Source organism: Sorex araneus, chromosome 4 (genome assembly GCF_027595985.1).
Source record: "Sorex araneus isolate mSorAra2 chromosome 4, mSorAra2.pri, whole genome shotgun sequence".
Lineage (NCBI taxonomy): Eukaryota > Metazoa > Chordata > Mammalia > Eulipotyphla > Soricidae > Sorex > Sorex araneus.
The window spans coordinates 92738683-92756037 of record NC_073305.1 but is presented as its reverse complement, the minus strand read 5'-3'; the positions used below and the strand labels follow the sequence as shown (position 1 = coordinate 92756037).

The following is a 17355-nucleotide window of genomic DNA, read 5'->3' as shown; positions in this document are numbered from 1 at the left end:
GAATATATTAGTTTCTCTTTTTATCTCCAAAGAAAGGGAAAAATGAAAATAAAAAGAAAATGGGGTGGGGGGAAGCTAAATAATTCAATATGTGGAAAAACAATCCATAAACAAATACTAAGAAGCTATCTATCTAGGCCTCTGTGTATTCAATACATCTGAATCAGCCGTACGAAATCCAACACCAATTTAAGTCTACCTTTAGATACAAAAACCCTGAGCAGGTTGCAATTCCAGTGTTTTGTTTTTGTGGGAGTACTGGCATAACCCTGCTGAAAACAAATCTGTGCCAATCATTTTCTTATTTTACTTTTTTTGGAGGTAAAATTATTGCTGATTAGCACAGACAGTTTAGAGATAGCCTTTGAAACTGTAGGTCTCTTTGGTCTTGGAATTATGCAGTTCTAATCTATTGAAAAGTGATGGGCTTTTGTTTTCCTTCTGTGGCAATGGTTTGTGGGGGTGAAATGTCTGTCTCTGCCTCTGTCTTTAATGCAAAGTGTGGGGTTGCTGTTGGTGAGGGCACCTCCTTTCCCCAAATAAAGACCCAAAGTGTTTTCCTAATCTGGAATCCTTTTGAAAAAAAATTAAAATAAAATAAAAATAGATACAAAACCCTATTATGTATCAATGTGCCTGGTGCCAGTTCAATTCCCAGCACCCTACATGGTCCTGAAGAACCTCCAGGAATGAGCACAAAGCAGGCTAAACTCTGAGCACCAGCTGTGGCCCCAAAACAAAAACAAACAATCAAACAAACAAACAAAAAAACTAGGAGGCCCTTAAATAAGGTATCCTAACATCTTTGGGCAGTTTGGGGGTAGGATGGGGAGCACACTCAGTGGTGCTCAGGGTTTCTTCCTGGCTCTGCAATCTGGGATCACTCCTGGTGGACCTCAGAGAACCATATATGGTGCTAAAAATCAAACTGAGTTAACCATGTAAGCACCCTACCTGCTGTACTATCGCTCCAGCCCCATACAACACTATCTGGAACAGTCATGCACGATGTTTTTGAATCTGATGGAACAGTACACTCTCAATCTCTTAAGTGTCCCAAATTAGCAAACTTCATGGTGAGAAACCCTTGCCTATTCCTCTAGAACTTGGAACACTATCTGGCCATTAAGTACTTAATAACATTATCTAAGTGACTGCTAAAGATGATATGTAAATAGGATATTTGACTACAATAGTATTTTCACAAAAATTTGTTTTTCAGAGGCTGGAGAGATAGTTCACAGGGTAAGGTGCACGTAGCTGATGCAGGTTCAATTCCTAGTACCCCATACACTTGTCCAAGTCCTCCAGGAGTGATCCCTAAGAGCAGAGCCAGAAGTTATAAGCCCTGAGCTCCCCTAGGCGTGACCCCTGCACACCAAAAAAAAAAAGTTTCCAAGAGTCAGGAGAAAGTACAATGGTTAGGGTGCATGCCAGGCAGGGGTTCATTTCCTGGCAATCATTCCAAGTGTGGCCCTGGAGTGATCTGAGTAATGGCCGGCATCCTCAGACCATTGCACTGAACCATCAGCCAGGTGGGGTAAGAATCACCAGTGGGGTCCACAGACCTCCTGCACATCTCTCAGGAGTCCCTTCTCCTCCCAAAATATTGACTTATGGGCTGGGAGTTAGGGCATGAACCTCGAAGCATCGCTGGGTGCAGTCGGGAAAGAGTTTGAGCACTGGCAGAAGAGTGAACAAGTAGTGTGAACAAGAGGCCTAAGTAGCATTACACCCTCAAGGCCCTGTCATTAAACTGCTGACCCAGATGGTAGAGAATGACAGAGTGGCCCCAAGGCCCCCTGAACATCAGTTGGGAAATCCAAATGAAAAAGAACATAATTGAAAAATAATTGAGGGACTGGAGTGATAGTACAGCAGGCAGGGTGCCTGCCTTGCACGCAGCTGACCAGGGTTCAATCTCCAGCACCACATATGGTCTCCTGAGCTCTGCCAGAATGATTCCTGAGTGCAGAGCCAAGAGTAATTCCTAAACAGCATTGCATGTGGCAGGCAGAAACCTTACCACCAAAACACATAATTGGGAAGAAAAATAATAAATGCTAAGTATTTCCTCAAACCTCAATAAAACTCTATGAAGGGATCCCTTTTTAAAAGGCACATATATGGGAAAAAGGAACAGGAGAATACAATGACAATTTTGGAACCAGACAAAAGATGATCAAGAGGTAACAATGAGAGAGACTCAGGAGAATACTAAATTAGTAGTGTTATTGGCAAGAATCATTAATTCCTCAAAGGGTGGTAAAAAACTGCAAAATGCAAATAAAAAATGAGATACCACTTCCCACTAGTTAGGGATATCAAAAATACTAGAACCAGCCAGTATTGGCTAGGATGCAAAGAAAACACTGTTGGTATTAATGTTGTTTTTTGGAGCCTCTATAAAAAGAGCATGGAGATTCTAAAAAAAAAAAAAAAAAAAACTGAAAATATAATTCTCAAGTTCCCATAAGGCCCAATGATTCTACTCATTGGCATCTAGGGAAAGGACGCAAAAAACATTAGCTTGAGCAAATATATGCACACCTATGTGCACTGTAGCACTATATATGTACATTTATACTATATATATATATATATATATACACACTTTATATATGCATATATATGAGCATTGCTGCCTAAAAGCCAAGATGTAGAAACAGAGTAAGTGTCCAATAAAAGGTGGGAAGATGAAACCTTGCCTTTTGCCACACCTTGGATTAAGCGAGAGGGTCATATTAAGCAAAGTAAGCAGAGGAAGGAGGAGAAATACCAGATGAGCTCACTCATTTGCAGTACGTAAAGAAACAAAGGAAGGGAGTGAACAGTGTCTAATACAGCCACTTCTTCCACTGTGAATACAGAAATGAGGTTAAGGCTGGGGGGTGGGGGTGTGGGTCGGGGAGAGGACTAAAAGTGATACTAACACCATGGCAGTGGGTCTTGGGCACTAGCGAAGTATACCGTAAGCATAAACAGTATGCACTCTTATCTTTGGGTGTAACTCAAAGGCCCTCAAGCAATGCCAAAGTAGCCCTGGTGATCTCTGGCGCCACAGGGCCTGAGCAGCACGACATCCTCAGGCCTGAGTACTCAACATTCTGATATCATAGGCCAAGAATTGCTGGGAGTGGCTCCCTCAGGACCACCTGAGAGACCAAAACTACAAACAAACATTATTGTAACCATGTTACCACAAGTATAACTTAAAAATAAAATAAGGAGGAGGCTAGAAAAACAATACAAAAGGTAGGGTTTTGTATCCTACATGGCTGACTCAGTTCGATTCTGGCACCATATAAGTTCTGCCAAGCACAGCCAGGAGTGATCCCCAGGCATCAAGTCAAGAGGAGTCAGCCCTGAGCACTGCTGGGTGCGGCCCAGTCCTCTCCCCACAACTATTTTACACACACACACACACACACACACACACACACGCGCGCGCGCGCGCATGCACATACACACACATGCACATTATCATAAATATAAAAACCATACAGCTAAAGAGGAACACTGCACAACTTCTAGAAGTTAACAGACCAAACTAGACAATCAAAATAATGTTGTCAACAATAAAATTAGGGGGGGGGAAGAGCAGCACTTCCAAATTACTGGGGACAGAGAGAATACAGAAAGGCACTTGCCTCGCTTGTGGCCAACCCGGGTTCGACCCCTGGTACCCTATTTGGTCTCCCGAGCCTACCAGTGAACCCTAAGTCAGGTGTAAACTCTAAGCACCAGCAGATGTGCCCGACCTTCACACACACACACAAAAAATCAGAAACAATTAAGAAAAAAATCAAATTTCTGAAAGATTATTTCCAATCTTGAAGATTTTGATACCAGTGTAAGAATAGGCTAAACATATCTGCAAACATACAAGGATTAAAAAATGTTACCTTTTGTCACAAAACTGCCTGAAGACAAGTGTCACAAAAATAAAGCTAAACAAAACAGACATACTAGGATCTGTCTAGACTGCTCTGGAGGAGGTAAAGAGAGGATCGGCTATGTCTCAGGCTTATAGGATGAATACCAAACCACACAGGAAATCAAAGTCTCCAGAAGATATATTTTTTTTTAAATGTTTTTTTTTTCTTTTTGGGTTACACCCAGCGATGCACAGGGGTCACTCCTGGCTCTGCACTCAGGAATCACTCCTGGCGGTGCTCAGGAGACCATATGGGGTGCTGGGAATCAAACCCGGGTTGGCCGCGTGCAAGGCAAACGCCCTACCCGCTGTGCTATCGCTCCAGCCTCATCCAGAAGATATTTCTTCAATAAAACAAAATGTCAGGGTACTGGATATGCTCAATTACCTTCAAGAAAAATTTAGACAACTTGCAGAGTAATTACTATGCAATTATTGATATGTGCACCAAAAAACCTGTGCAAAATATAAAAAATAGGCAAATAAAATTAAATCAGAAAGAAAAATCTGGGCTGGAGTGATAGCACAGCGGGTAGGGCATTTGCCTTGCACGCGGCTGACCCAGGTTCAAATCCCAGCATCCCATATGGTCCCCTGAGCACCGCCAGGGGTAATTCCTGAGTGCATGAGCCAGGAATGACCCCTGTGCATTGCCGGGTGTGACCCAAAAAGCAAAAAGAAAGAAAGAAAAATCTGTACATGAATAGAAAATAACTGATTTATTAAAGTAATTATCTTTAATGGAACACAGAGTTGCGATAATAAAACTAATGGTGATAAATTAGTATACTACAAGAATAGAAAACATATTTATGTGACTAAAAGAATGCTCATTCAATTTCAATCAAGCAAGTAAAAAATACCTAAATCTGAATAACCAGAATGCAGAAGTATTATGAGAGACATGGAAATCATACAAACACCCAAAAAAAACCCCCTCACTCCCCATAACTAAAATCAGATGGAAAAGTTAAAAAGTTCTTTCTGGGAAAAAGAAACAGGGTGCAGTGAAGCAGATACTGGAAATTTATAAAGAGCTAAGCAATTCCTTTGTGTGAATGTATGTCAACAAACATTTTATTATTATACAATTTTTATTTTTATTATAACAATTTTTATTATACCAAAAATTGCTATGACCTCAAAATTGACTATATTCAAAATGCTCAGATTAGAAAACACCAAGAAAATATGATCGCTGGCAAGTTTATACCCTGTCCTATTTTTCCCTATTCTTTCATTTTTTTAGCTAACCCTCTTGGGAAGATTACCTTGTGCCATTAAACGAGGTGATTTTCTTGGTGATCTTACTGAACTTTCTTCCACTTTGTCCCTCAAATTCCTGTTAGGTAAAATCAGTTCTTCTTCATCAATAGTATCATTGCCACTTTCTTTAACAACTCCTTCGTCCATAATATCGTCAAGACCAACAACTAGGAAAAAAGCAAACACAACAACAACAAAATTAATTTTAAAAAATCTTGGATGTTAAATAAAGGCATTATGAAAAATATTATGAGACAAGCCTAATTAATGCAACAAACACAGTCCTAAAAATCTAGATCTATTTTTAACGTAAGTGATACTGTCATTACCAAACTCCCAAATCCTATTTGTAACTGGTTAATGAGGAAGATTGCTATAATCTTTTTGGTTTGTCCTCAACTATCAAGCTCATGTAGCACTCACTGTATCGTTGTGAACATCCTAAGCAACTAATTACACCTGACATAGTCAGTGACCCCAACTTTAATTAAACTTCAGAGCATAAAGTTTAACAGCCTGGAAAATTGGTGATTTTAAATTCAAGCTACAACTGGAAGAGTCTGTGTGTATGCTTGGGGCCTGTGTAACAGCTCAGGAGTGAGGGATGCATACCTTGTAGAAGAAAGTTCCCAAGTTCTATCTTTCACTGGGGACAAGCATTGAATCAATTGACCCAGCTGGCAAAGCACTGCCAGAAGTGGCCCCACAACCTAAGCACTACTGGGAGCATTAAAAATAATAATAATAGGGGCTGGAGAGATAGCACAGCGGGTAGGGCGTTTGCCTTGCACGCGGCCGACCCGGGTTCAAATCCCAGCATCCCATATGGTCCCCTGAGCACGGCCAGGGGTGATTCCTGAGTGCATAGCCAGGAGTAACCCCTGTGCATCGCCAGGTGTGACCCAAAAAAAAGCAAAAAAAAAAATAATAAAATAATAATAATAATAATAATAATAATAGTCTATGTGTTTCATCATTCTGTTATGCAGTGAATCTTAAGGGAATAATAAAATTTAGCATGAGTCACTGAAAATATAATTGAGAGGAAACAACAGAGAGCTCAACCAGATGGGTATTCCACCATAATATAATAGTTGCATTAACACACATGCTCAAAGAACTTTTCTTAAAATACAAGATCAATAGTTTCACCAGCTTCATTTCAGAAAGCCAAATTTAAGCTTTTAATCCCAATTTTATATATACAATACATGCACTGCAAATACAAATATATAAGTAAAAAATGAAAACTCCAGAAAGCAGAAATAGTCCCTACTGTAAAAAGAACATGTGGACTTACGGAGATTTTAAGCATTATTATACTTGATCTGTTTTCTAAGTTTTCTACAACTTGTAATTTGCATTGAAATCAGGAGAAAAATAAGTTAAAAGAAAAATTGGAGAAAGTGAGTAACAATGTTTGTAGGCAGGAAATAAAGGAGCATTTTATAACTTTTAAGGCTATACTGCAAAGCATCACCAAGATTTGCAAGCTAATATCCTAAGGTCAATCACTTGGTTTTATCTTCTTCCGTTTCCTACTGTATCTGACACAACTAACCCCCCATCTCTTCTTGTTATTTTTAAACTTCTGGATATCACATCCTTCTAGGTCACTCCTCCCAAGTGTTCTTTGATACATTATCTGCTTGCAGATGTCTACAGAATGGAGGTTTTATGGGTTGGTTTTCCTTGCTTATACTCATTCCACTTCTCCCTAAGTAATGTTGTAATTCAAATAACTCCCAAAGTTATTTTCTCCAATCATAACAACTGACATCTTCACTAGACTGTCTAGCAGGTTTCTCAAGGTAAACATTTGAAAATAAACACCTAATCCACCCATTCTTCCTGCACTCAATGAAACCGCTCCTCCTCCCTTCCGTGGGTATTCCACCCTTGGCTCCATTTTCCTCACATTCCACATTCAACCAATCAGTATACCCTGGTAGCTCTAATCTACAAACTACATCATACATTTGACCATTTACAGACCATCACAGTTAACATTTATTCCAAATCATCATCTTCTAAATTCTACTAAAGCAGTCTCATACTGTCTCTGGCTACCCTTGCAAATGTGCATACATGTACAGACTTTATTCTCCATTCAGTCATTCAATGAGATTCTTTTAAAATTCTTTTAAGTCATTCCTACCATTCTTCTTTCAAGCCTCTCTATACCTTCAACATAGCAGATTTATGTCCAAATCCCTACCCAGGAACACAAGATCCTCAGAAGAACTTCCCTAACCAATTTTTTTTTAACTTATCTCCTACCAAATTCTATTACTCATGCTGCACCACTAACATGGGTCTTTTCTGAGCATAGGAAAGCAAAAGTCTTATCAGTCTTTGTACTTGCTACTACCTTTGCATGGCGTTTTTTTTTTTTTTTTAATTCCAGATACCAGTGTAATTCACTCTCTCCCTCCATTCAGGTTTCACTCAAGTATCACCTCAGAAAAACCTTTATTCAGGGGCTGCAGCGATAGCACAGCGGGTAGGGCGTTTGCCTTGCACGCAGCCGACCCGGGTTCAAATCCCAGCATCCCATATGGTCCCCTGAGCACCACCAGGAGTACTTCCTGAGTGCAAAGCCAGGAGTAACCCCTGTGCATCGCCGGGTGTGACCCAAAAAGCAAAAAGCAAAAAAAAAAAAAACCAAAACAAACAAACAAAAAACCTTTATTCATCCAAAACATGTTTCCATCATTGCCTACTGACCCTTAGCCTACTTAACCTTTAAAACGTGGTTTACTGGGGCTGGGGTGATAGCACAGCGGGTAGGGCATTTGCCTTGCACGCTGCCAACCCAGGTTCGATTCCCAGCATCCCATATGGTCCCCCCAAGCACTGCCAGGAATAATTCCTGAGTGCAGAGCCAGGAGTAACCCCTGCGCATCGCCGGGTGTGACCCAAAAAGCAAAAAAGAATAAATAAATAAATAATATATAAAATGAAATAAAACATGGTTTACTGCCTTATTAAATAACTGCTTATTAACTAACTTCTACACAAAAATATAAATTCTACAAATCAAGAACTCCATATGCTTCTAAATCTCCAAGAACCTAGAATAGGGTTTCCCAAAATGGCTGGTATCTACCCTCTGGGGAGAACTAAAAAGACTAAGGGGAAGAAGGGTTTTTTCTGTGCTGAATGTAGGTTGATTTTTCAAAGGGTGCAGTAATTTTTCTGAAAAGAGAGTAACAGGAAAAAATAAACTTTGGAACCTCTCACCTACAACAATAATCTAGTATGCACTGGTTACTATCTTATATATTTGCTAAATACAAAAACTACGGTAAAGGAAAAACTGGAACTATGTATATCATGATGAGGGAGGGGAAAAGAAGCATTAATACAAGATCACCCTCCAAAGATAAGAAAAACTTCAAGCAACTAGGGAGAGCAATTATAAAGGGAAAAAAAAGAAAAGAAAAAATCTACCAATCTGACACAAAGAAGCAGGAGGTCAAACAAGAGATTTTAATATGATTAATAAAAACAGTAACTGCAGTCTCATGTTTTAAAGAATTGTGGTGGTGAGTGCGGTGAAGCTTTCAATACATTACAGAGGTGTAAGTTGTATGCCTCAAATTTTATAGTATAGCAAATACAATGAATGTTTGCTTTTTTTTCTTTAAGGAAAGTAATAGTGTCAGGGCCAGAGAAAAGATTTACAATAATCAGGGCTGGAGCGATAGCACAGCAGGTAGGGCATTTGCCTTGCACGCGGCCGACCCAGGTTCGATTTCCAGCATCCCATGTGGTCCTCTGAGCACCGCCAGGAGTAATTTCTGAGTGCAGAGCCAGGAGTAAGTAACCCCTGTGCATTACTGGGTTTCACCAAAAAAATTTAAAAAAAGAAGAAGAAGAAAAAGAAAAAGAATTACAAGAATTTAAATGCTCTGTTTGCATGCAGCAGAGTCAGGTGTGCAGCAACTCTTCCCCTCCCAGTGACCCCAAAAAGGTGAAAAACAGAAACGGGGTGAAACCAAATAAAAGCGAAATGAACAAAAGATGATTTTCTATACAAGTGACAGAAAAAAAGGGTAAGGGAAAAGAGACAAAAAGGAATCATTTTTACAAAGAGGAATATGAGTGAATGGAAAGGAGAGAAAATGGAGAAGAGTGATGTGAAAGAGAAAAGGAAAAAAGAAAAGAATCAAGAAATTTGAGCATGTTTCTATGTGTTAGATGCCTTGAGGTCCCATCATCATGCAAAACCCACTTACATCAACAATTATAATTATAATACCTTGGACTGCAAGATAGGCTTCTCCAAGGCGAGCTTTTCAAAAAAAAATACTTTCCATTTTTCTACTTGTGCTGGCAATATCCCCTTTTTCTCAAGAAATCCACTTTAGAGTAAATCAAGTTCTACTCAACCCCCCCCCACGCCAAAAAAAAAAAAAACCACAAAGAAAACCAACTAAAATACCAACTTTAACTTGGTTTTTCATATTCTATGAAAAATACCAGAAATCAGAAAACGTTGTGGTGACTAGCATATTTAAAGTGCTCAGAGCAGTATCTGGCACTTAGAAAGCCCCCTACTAACTTCATTTCAAAATCTCTGCCCCACCCTCCAGGTCTGAATGCCACCATCAAAAAATATGTATTCCTGGGGTCAAAGAGATAGAAAAAGGGTTAAGGCATATGCTTGCATGCTGCCAATCCCAGTTCAAAACTTGATACCACATGGTCCCTCGTGTGTTGCTGTTTGCAGTCCTGAGCCACTTAGAGATGCATGAGGCATAGAACTTCATGTGATAGGCTGTGACTACTTCTCAAGCTTCATGTTCTCACAAGTACATACGTATATCAAACTGCCAGTAAAGACCACTCTTATTTCTGGATCCCACCCCTTCATAATCCATATCTCATTTACAATGTTTTGGGTGGAAGGTCTAGGACACAATGATGGTGGTGAAGTGCCATAACAGGATGCACCAAAATCACAACTATCAACAAATAGTGGGGGACAGGTAGGGGAAAAGAAAGATAGTGGCAACAGAGTTGGAGTGTCATGAAACCATGGCAGTGTATGAAATAACTTTGCACATGATTGCTGTAAACATAAACACTGCTGTTACCCTATTATCTACTGCTTGTTTAATGTTTGCTGAGAGTTACCAAAAAAAAAAAAAACAGTGAATACATGAGACTGCCTTTAAAAAGATAGAAAGATAATACTCAAGATATTAGAACCAGCACACTAAACAGATCCTATTCTAAAGTTTACTGTTAGAAAACAAAGAACAGAATATTTCTAATCTATCAAAACCATGTTTAATAACCACTTGCAGAATTCAAGACTGAAAATGCTAAGACTTTAAAAAGTACAGCATGGAAGTACCTCAACTTGAAGCAACCAAACCACCACAAAAAGATCCTCTCTCAGAACCATGTCAAATTTTTCAGGGTATATGCACTGAAACTAAAGCTTCTTGAGCAACACAACTTATAAAATCTAATTTAAAGGAAATATATTAAAGGCATAAACTACCACTTAGAGTTGTTGCAAAATAATAAAACAATTGGGAATAAATTTAATACAGTAAAGTGTCAGCATACTAAAAACTAGATGGCAGTGATTAAAGAAACTGATGAAGATAAAGTAAATGCAATGTTTTTGCTCTCATAGATTAGAATAAATACTGTCCAAATGTCTATTCTTCCCCAAAGATAACTATGGATTCAAAAGAACTCAATCAAAATTCCAAAAGCATTTTCCACAGAAATGAAACAATCCTAAAATAGGTGTAAAACCACAATTTTGGTCTTATACCTATTTACACTCGAGTAGTCAAAACAATTTTGAGAAAGAACTAATCTGCAGGCATGCCACTTCCTGATTTGAAACAGTTATTTCAAAGTGACAGCAGAGAATAACAGTATGGTACTGATATAAAAATGGAGTCAAAAATCAAAACAAAGGCTGAAGCAATAGTACAGTGGGTTTGGTCCTAGCCTTGCACGAGAGGAAACTAGGTTAGATCCCCAGTATCCCACTTGAGCCCACTAGGATTAATTCCTGAATACAGAGCCAGGAGCAAGCCCTGAGCACCACTGGGTATGACTCAAAACAAAGCAAAACAAAAATCAAAAGAGAATAAACAAAACGGGCTGGAAAGACAGTACCGCAGGTAGGGTGCTTGCCTTGCACATGGCCAATCAGGATTTGAGCCCCAGCATCCTCTATGGTCCCCCAAGCATCAGAAGAGTTAACTTCTCAGTTTACAGCCAGGAGTAACCCCTGAGTATTGTTGGCTATGACCCCTCCCAGCAAAAGAAGAGAAAGAATTAAAAAAAAAAAAAAGACCACAGAAGTAAACCTACACATATATGATCGATTAATCTACAAATTTAGCTAAAAATATGCAACAGAAAGAATGACTCTTTCAATAAATGGTGTTGAGAAAGATGGTCATATGCAAAAGAATGCAATAGATCCCTAGCTAATACTAAACATAAAAATCAACTCAAAATGGATTAAAGACTTGAAAGTAAGGTATGAAGCCATAAAACTGTAAGCCACAAGCTCTTTGGCCTTGGTGGTAATTCTTTTGACAACAAAGGCAAAATAATAAATAGAGTACATTAAAAAAAAAAAAAAGCTTCTCACAACAAATGAAACCATCAACAAAAAGCAAGCTACCACATGGGAGAAAACAAGTGATTAATAGGTGGAAAGGTAAAGTCCTTGGAAAACTCAACAGAAAAGCAATTTTTTAATTTAACAAAAGGGCAGGTGAAGTGAAAATTTTTCCAAACTGTATTCATGTATTTTCATGACCTACAAAAAAACCTGTAAAAGGAACATGAAAAATATAATCAACATCAATCACCAAGGAAATGTAGATGGAAACAACGAGGTACCATCACAGAACTACTCTAACAGCACTGAAAAGACGAGGAGTCAGGGAGGTGTGAGGCCCTCCCTGGGTCAGATCCCCAGCACAGGGCGACATCGCTAGACCAAACATCACTGGAAGTAATCCCAGGCCCTCCACTTCATGGTACTGCTAGGTGTGGCCACTATTAATAATAAAAGATAACCTGTTGCTGACAAAGATATAGAGAAAAGTTAGTCTTGTGCACTGCTGAATGGAAATGTAGCTTCAGTTAGACAATACAAAAATTAATACTGAATCTCCCCCCAATATTTTTTTAAATGACATTGTGATGATCTAGTTGTCCACTTCTCAGTATAAATTAAAAGTGAATGAAGGGCTAAAGAGATAATACAGCAGGTAGGGTGTTTGCTTTGCATGTGGCTGACCCGGGTTCGATCCCCAGCATCTCATATAGTCCCCCGAGTACCTCCAAGAGCCAAGAGTAATTCTTTTTTTTTTTTTTTTGCTTTTTGGGTCACACCTGGCAATGCACAGGGGTTACTCCTGGCTCATGCACTCAGGAATCACTCCTGGTGGTGCTCAGGGAATGGTGCTCAAGGAATAAAACCCGGGACAGTCACGTGCAAGGCAAACACCCTACCTGCTGTGCTATTGCTCCAGCCCCAAGAGTAATTCTTGAGTGCAGAGCCAGGTATAATCTCTGTACACTCTGTGCATCACTAGGTGTGACCCAAAAAAAAAGCACCAGAGAGACAGTACAGCAGGTAGGGCATTTGCCTTGCACGTGTCTGATCTGGGTTTGATCCCCAGCATCCCATTTAGTCCCCTAAGCACCACCAGGAATAATTCCTGAGTGAAGAGCCAGGAGTAACCTCTATGCATCACTGGGTATGATCCAAAAAGAAAAAAAAAAAAAGTGAATGAAAACAGTACACTGAAAGACAGTGCAGTCTCCGTGACCACTGCAATATCATTCACATTAGTCAATACACAAAAATAATTTTAAAAAAAAAGAAATAGCATGGCCATCAAAGAATGAATAGAGACATAAAAAACATAAAATAGAAATGAGATATTATTCAGTCAATAGGGTAGTATGCTAGCTAAATCAAATAAGCCAGAGAGAAAGACAAACATTTTTTAAGATTCCACTTGGAATCTTAAAACATGAATACTTTTAAAAAGTCAAACAGAAATAACAGAAATAGTTGGAAAAGAGGATGGCAGAAATTATGAAATGAAAAAATTAGACGAGGATGATGTTGGCAAAAGAGTTAACATCAAAAGTATAGTTTCTCAACTTTGCAGCTGTGTGTCTTGCTGTGACTAAATTTTTTTAAGTCTACGTTCTTCTACATCTGTAGAAGGGCCAGAGAGATAGCACAGGCGTTAATGTACCTGTCCTGCACGTGGTTGATGCTAGCACTGTATCTCTCATATACCACCTGGAGTGATCCCTAAGCACAGAGCCAAGAGGAGCAGCTGAGCAACATTGGGTGTGGCCCAAAAACCAAAGTAAGATACACTAAACTAACACATGGTATGTTACTACCACTGTGCCTCATAATTCGAATTAATTAAGAAATAGTTGGTGATGGGGGCTGGAGCGATAGCACAGTGGGTAGGGTGTTTGCCTTGCACACGGCCGACTCGGGTTCAAATCCCAGAATCCCATATGACCCCTGAGCACCGCCAGGGGTAATTCCTGAGTGCAGAGCCAGGAGTAACCCCTGAGCATCGCCAGGTGTGACCCAAAAGAAAAAAAAAAGAAATAGCTGGTGGTATTGTTCTAATGTTCCATACACACAAAATATGGAGATTGATGTATATTAACTAGAGGTGAATCCTTTCATGAGGTATACATAGACAAACACAATGTACATTTTAAATATTGTATTTTTACTTCATAAAGCTTTTACTTCATAAAGCTATAACAAGAAAGTTTAAGAACATAACTATGACAGGAAAGAAAGATCAACTCTGCAATAAACACATAAGAAATTTTTAGAACTTAGTAAAATACAAGAAGAAAAGTTTAATAAAAATACCTAACATAAAATACCTAACATAAAATACCTAACAAAAAGCTTATACACTTTTTAGTATAAAAAAGTGATTATTATACATATTTGGTCTTGAAGCAACTATGCATACAGATAAATATAGCACAATGAATCTTGACAGTTCAATCCCAAGCATCATATATGATCCCAGGAGTAAGCCCGAACACAGGTAGGTGACTGCCAAAATAGCAAAAATAAAAATTTCCCACAAGTCTCAGGTACTTTTGATATAAGTAACAAAAGCTCTTATCATTAAAATAGTGCTCTAGGGTTATCACTAAGAATAAATTAGTGATTTATTTCTAATTTCTTCTTCTTTCCTCTTTTTTTGTTTATTCATCAACAATTGAGCACCAATTATTTACCATGTATATGACCAGTTCCTTAAGGTAAGGTCAGGCTAAATATATAGGCAAATGCTTATGCAAATAAGGAAGGGCCTGGGTTTGATTACCAACATGAACACCACCAAAAATATTTAGAACTACATTTTGAAGCTGTGTTGTATTTTTCTTCCCTTTGGGGGAGAGTGGTACCAGTAAGGGGGATGGGCAACATCTGGCAGTTCTCAGGACTTGCTCCTGGCTCTGCACTCAAGGAGGACCTACCTGCTACACACCATCCCTCTGCCCCTCCCCTTTTTTCTTTTAAGGAGCTATTGAATGTGTTTTAGAAAATGACCCATCCACAATTATTAGTATGAAAACTGGCTTATTTATATGGTACTAGTGTCAGGGGAAGTGATGGTAGGTGCAGGTGTGAAGGAAGTGATCGAACCCAGGACCTCAAACAAGCAATACATGTTCTACCATTTGAACCATATCCCAGCAACAAATGAACATATTTTTACATCAAAAAGGGAAGAGCTCAGGGGCTGGAGCAATGGTACAGTGGGTAGGGTATTTGCCTAGCACACAGCCAACCTCGGTTCGATTCCCAGCATACCATATGCTCCCCCCAGCACTGTGAGGAGTAATTCCTGAGTGCAAAGCCAGGAGTAACTCCTGTGCATCGCTGGTGTGACCTGAAAAAACAAAAAATGAAAAACAAAAAAAAAGGGAAGGGCTCAAAATAATTCGTTTAATCCTCCAGCCTCCTTTAAGCACCCTTTGTTATTAAATGTAATCATCTCACCAGCTCCTACTCTGGAAATTGGTTATCAAATGTTAATTTATTCTGTTTGATCTGATTATTCAATAGTAACTATAGTTCAGAGAAACCAAGTAATGTAGATAAATTTCTCCTTACCAGAAAAAAATTAGAAAATCACTTTGCTACAACTTATTCTACCAAATACCATCAATAGATACATCAAAACATAATAGAAAAGGCAAATGAAGTACTAAATATTTGCCTAAGTTAGATCCCTGTAAGTATCTGTCATCTCAGATTGATTGAGATTTGACTATTTAGCAGCTATAATCAAATTTAGTGACAAAACCAAACTATTTAAGACATCTGGTACAGTATTAGTGGTACAGTTCACCTGTGATGAATTCTCATTAAAATGTTTAACTTCAATCAAGCTTTGGAACCTAACTTATATTTTACAGGAAATAAGAGGAAAAGACCAAAGAACAAAGAAGCAATATAAAAATAACCTAAATTTTTGGACTCCTTTGCTAAATTTAGCTCATCATTCAACAGTCACACTTATACCTTTCACAAACATTCATGAAATTTTTCATATATGTACACATATATCGACATATATATATGCTAAGCAGTCTTCAAAAGAAGTCAGTATAGCTAATAAAGATGTATACACAACCAAAGGCGCAAGAAAAAAATATTATGCTTATACTTGTAATTAAACAAATTAAAATTTGCCAACATTTAACCAAACTGACACTACTTCTATGCTATAGTAATTTACTTGGTGGATTCATGCCAGTCAAAGTTTACTGAGATGCTGAGAATAGTAAAAATATTCCATGAAATAGGAGAGTTGACCACAAAAATTCATTTATGGGGCTGGAGCGATAGCACAGCGGGTAGGGCGTTTGCCTTGCACGAGGCCAACCTGGGTTCGATTCCCAGTATCCCATATGGTCCCCTGAGCACCATCAGGGGTGATTCCTGAGTGCAGAGCCAGGTGTGACCCAAAAAGAAAAAAAAAATCATTTGTATGCAACACCTCACCTTGACACAGAATGTCATCAATTAACTCTATATGGTGGGGATATGGCGTCAGAAGATGAAGCATGTTCCTAATACGTGTGTTTGCTTCCTGGCACTTTATAGTTTCAACCATTAAATGTAGTTGTGGTGGCAACAGAGACCCCTGCACGGAAATACAGGCTCATGCAATAAACCATCAGGCCTGTACAATTGGATAGGTTAGCAACAGACTAATTCTACATTATTTTTACCAAACTTAAAATGTGGCACCTACAGAACCTCTAATTAGGGAGCCAAGAATATGGACAGGGGTTAAAATACTTGCCTCATATGCAGTCAGCCCAGGTTAAATTCCCTGCACTCCATATGGTTGCCCAGGCACTGACAATAGGAAAAGCCTGAGCACTGCCAGTATAGTCCAACTCCCTACCACCATCACAGAAAACAAAAACAAAATACCACTCTTATGTGAACACTTTGAATCTTTCCCAATTTAAAAACTTAATGAGGTTTTTTAGCTCAACTAGCATATTTTTTCAAAAAGTGTCAATGTCCAAAAAAAGACAACACATTGAAGATGACAGAAACTTCCATCTAAGATGTAATGAATGCTTTGTACAAATAGGAACAAAAACCTAAGCTATGACTTGGTAAGTATATCCTCCACTTAAATGATGTGCCTTCACTGAGTCACTGTTTTTCCAACATAAAGACCTTTAAAGTATAAAGGGGCCAGAGCGATACTTATGGGGTTAGGATGCTTGCCTTGCATGCAGCCAATCCCAATCTGCTCACTGGTACTGTAAAATGTCTCTCAGTTCTACTAGGAGTAAACCCCGGGCAGTCTGCAGTAAACCTGAAGCAATGCCAGGTGTGACCCAAAAATTCAACCAAAATTCAAGAATAAGCATAACTCACGGGACCAGAGAGATAGTATAGAGGTTAAGACAGTTGCATGGCAAAGCCAGAAGGGATCCCTCAACAGACAGCCAGGAATAAATGGTCCCTGGGCATGGCTGAGTTTGGCCCCAAATCACCCACCCCCGATAAAAATAAGTGTAACTCACAACCAGACATATTAACACATTAAAGATGGAGTCAT

General features: G+C 38.9%; 1 protein-coding gene and 1 non-coding gene across 4 annotated transcripts in view; one reads left to right on the top strand and one right to left on the bottom strand.

Moving 5' to 3' along the window:
* Positions 1-17355, bottom strand: part of PHF3 (PHD finger protein 3) — an 87483-nt gene that overhangs the window by 37165 nt on the left and 32963 nt on the right. For all 3 annotated transcript variants that reach the window (XM_055135141.1, XM_055135142.1, XM_055135143.1), the window contains one exon: positions 5209-5370. In XM_055135141.1, coding sequence (XP_054991116.1) covers positions 5209-5370 — 162 coding nt within the window. The remainder of the gene's footprint in view (positions 1-5208; positions 5371-17355) is intronic.
* On the top strand, positions 218-352 carry LOC129404658 (small nucleolar RNA SNORA69). The gene has a single exon (XR_008630029.1). It is a non-coding gene; the product is annotated as a small nucleolar RNA SNORA69 (small nucleolar RNA).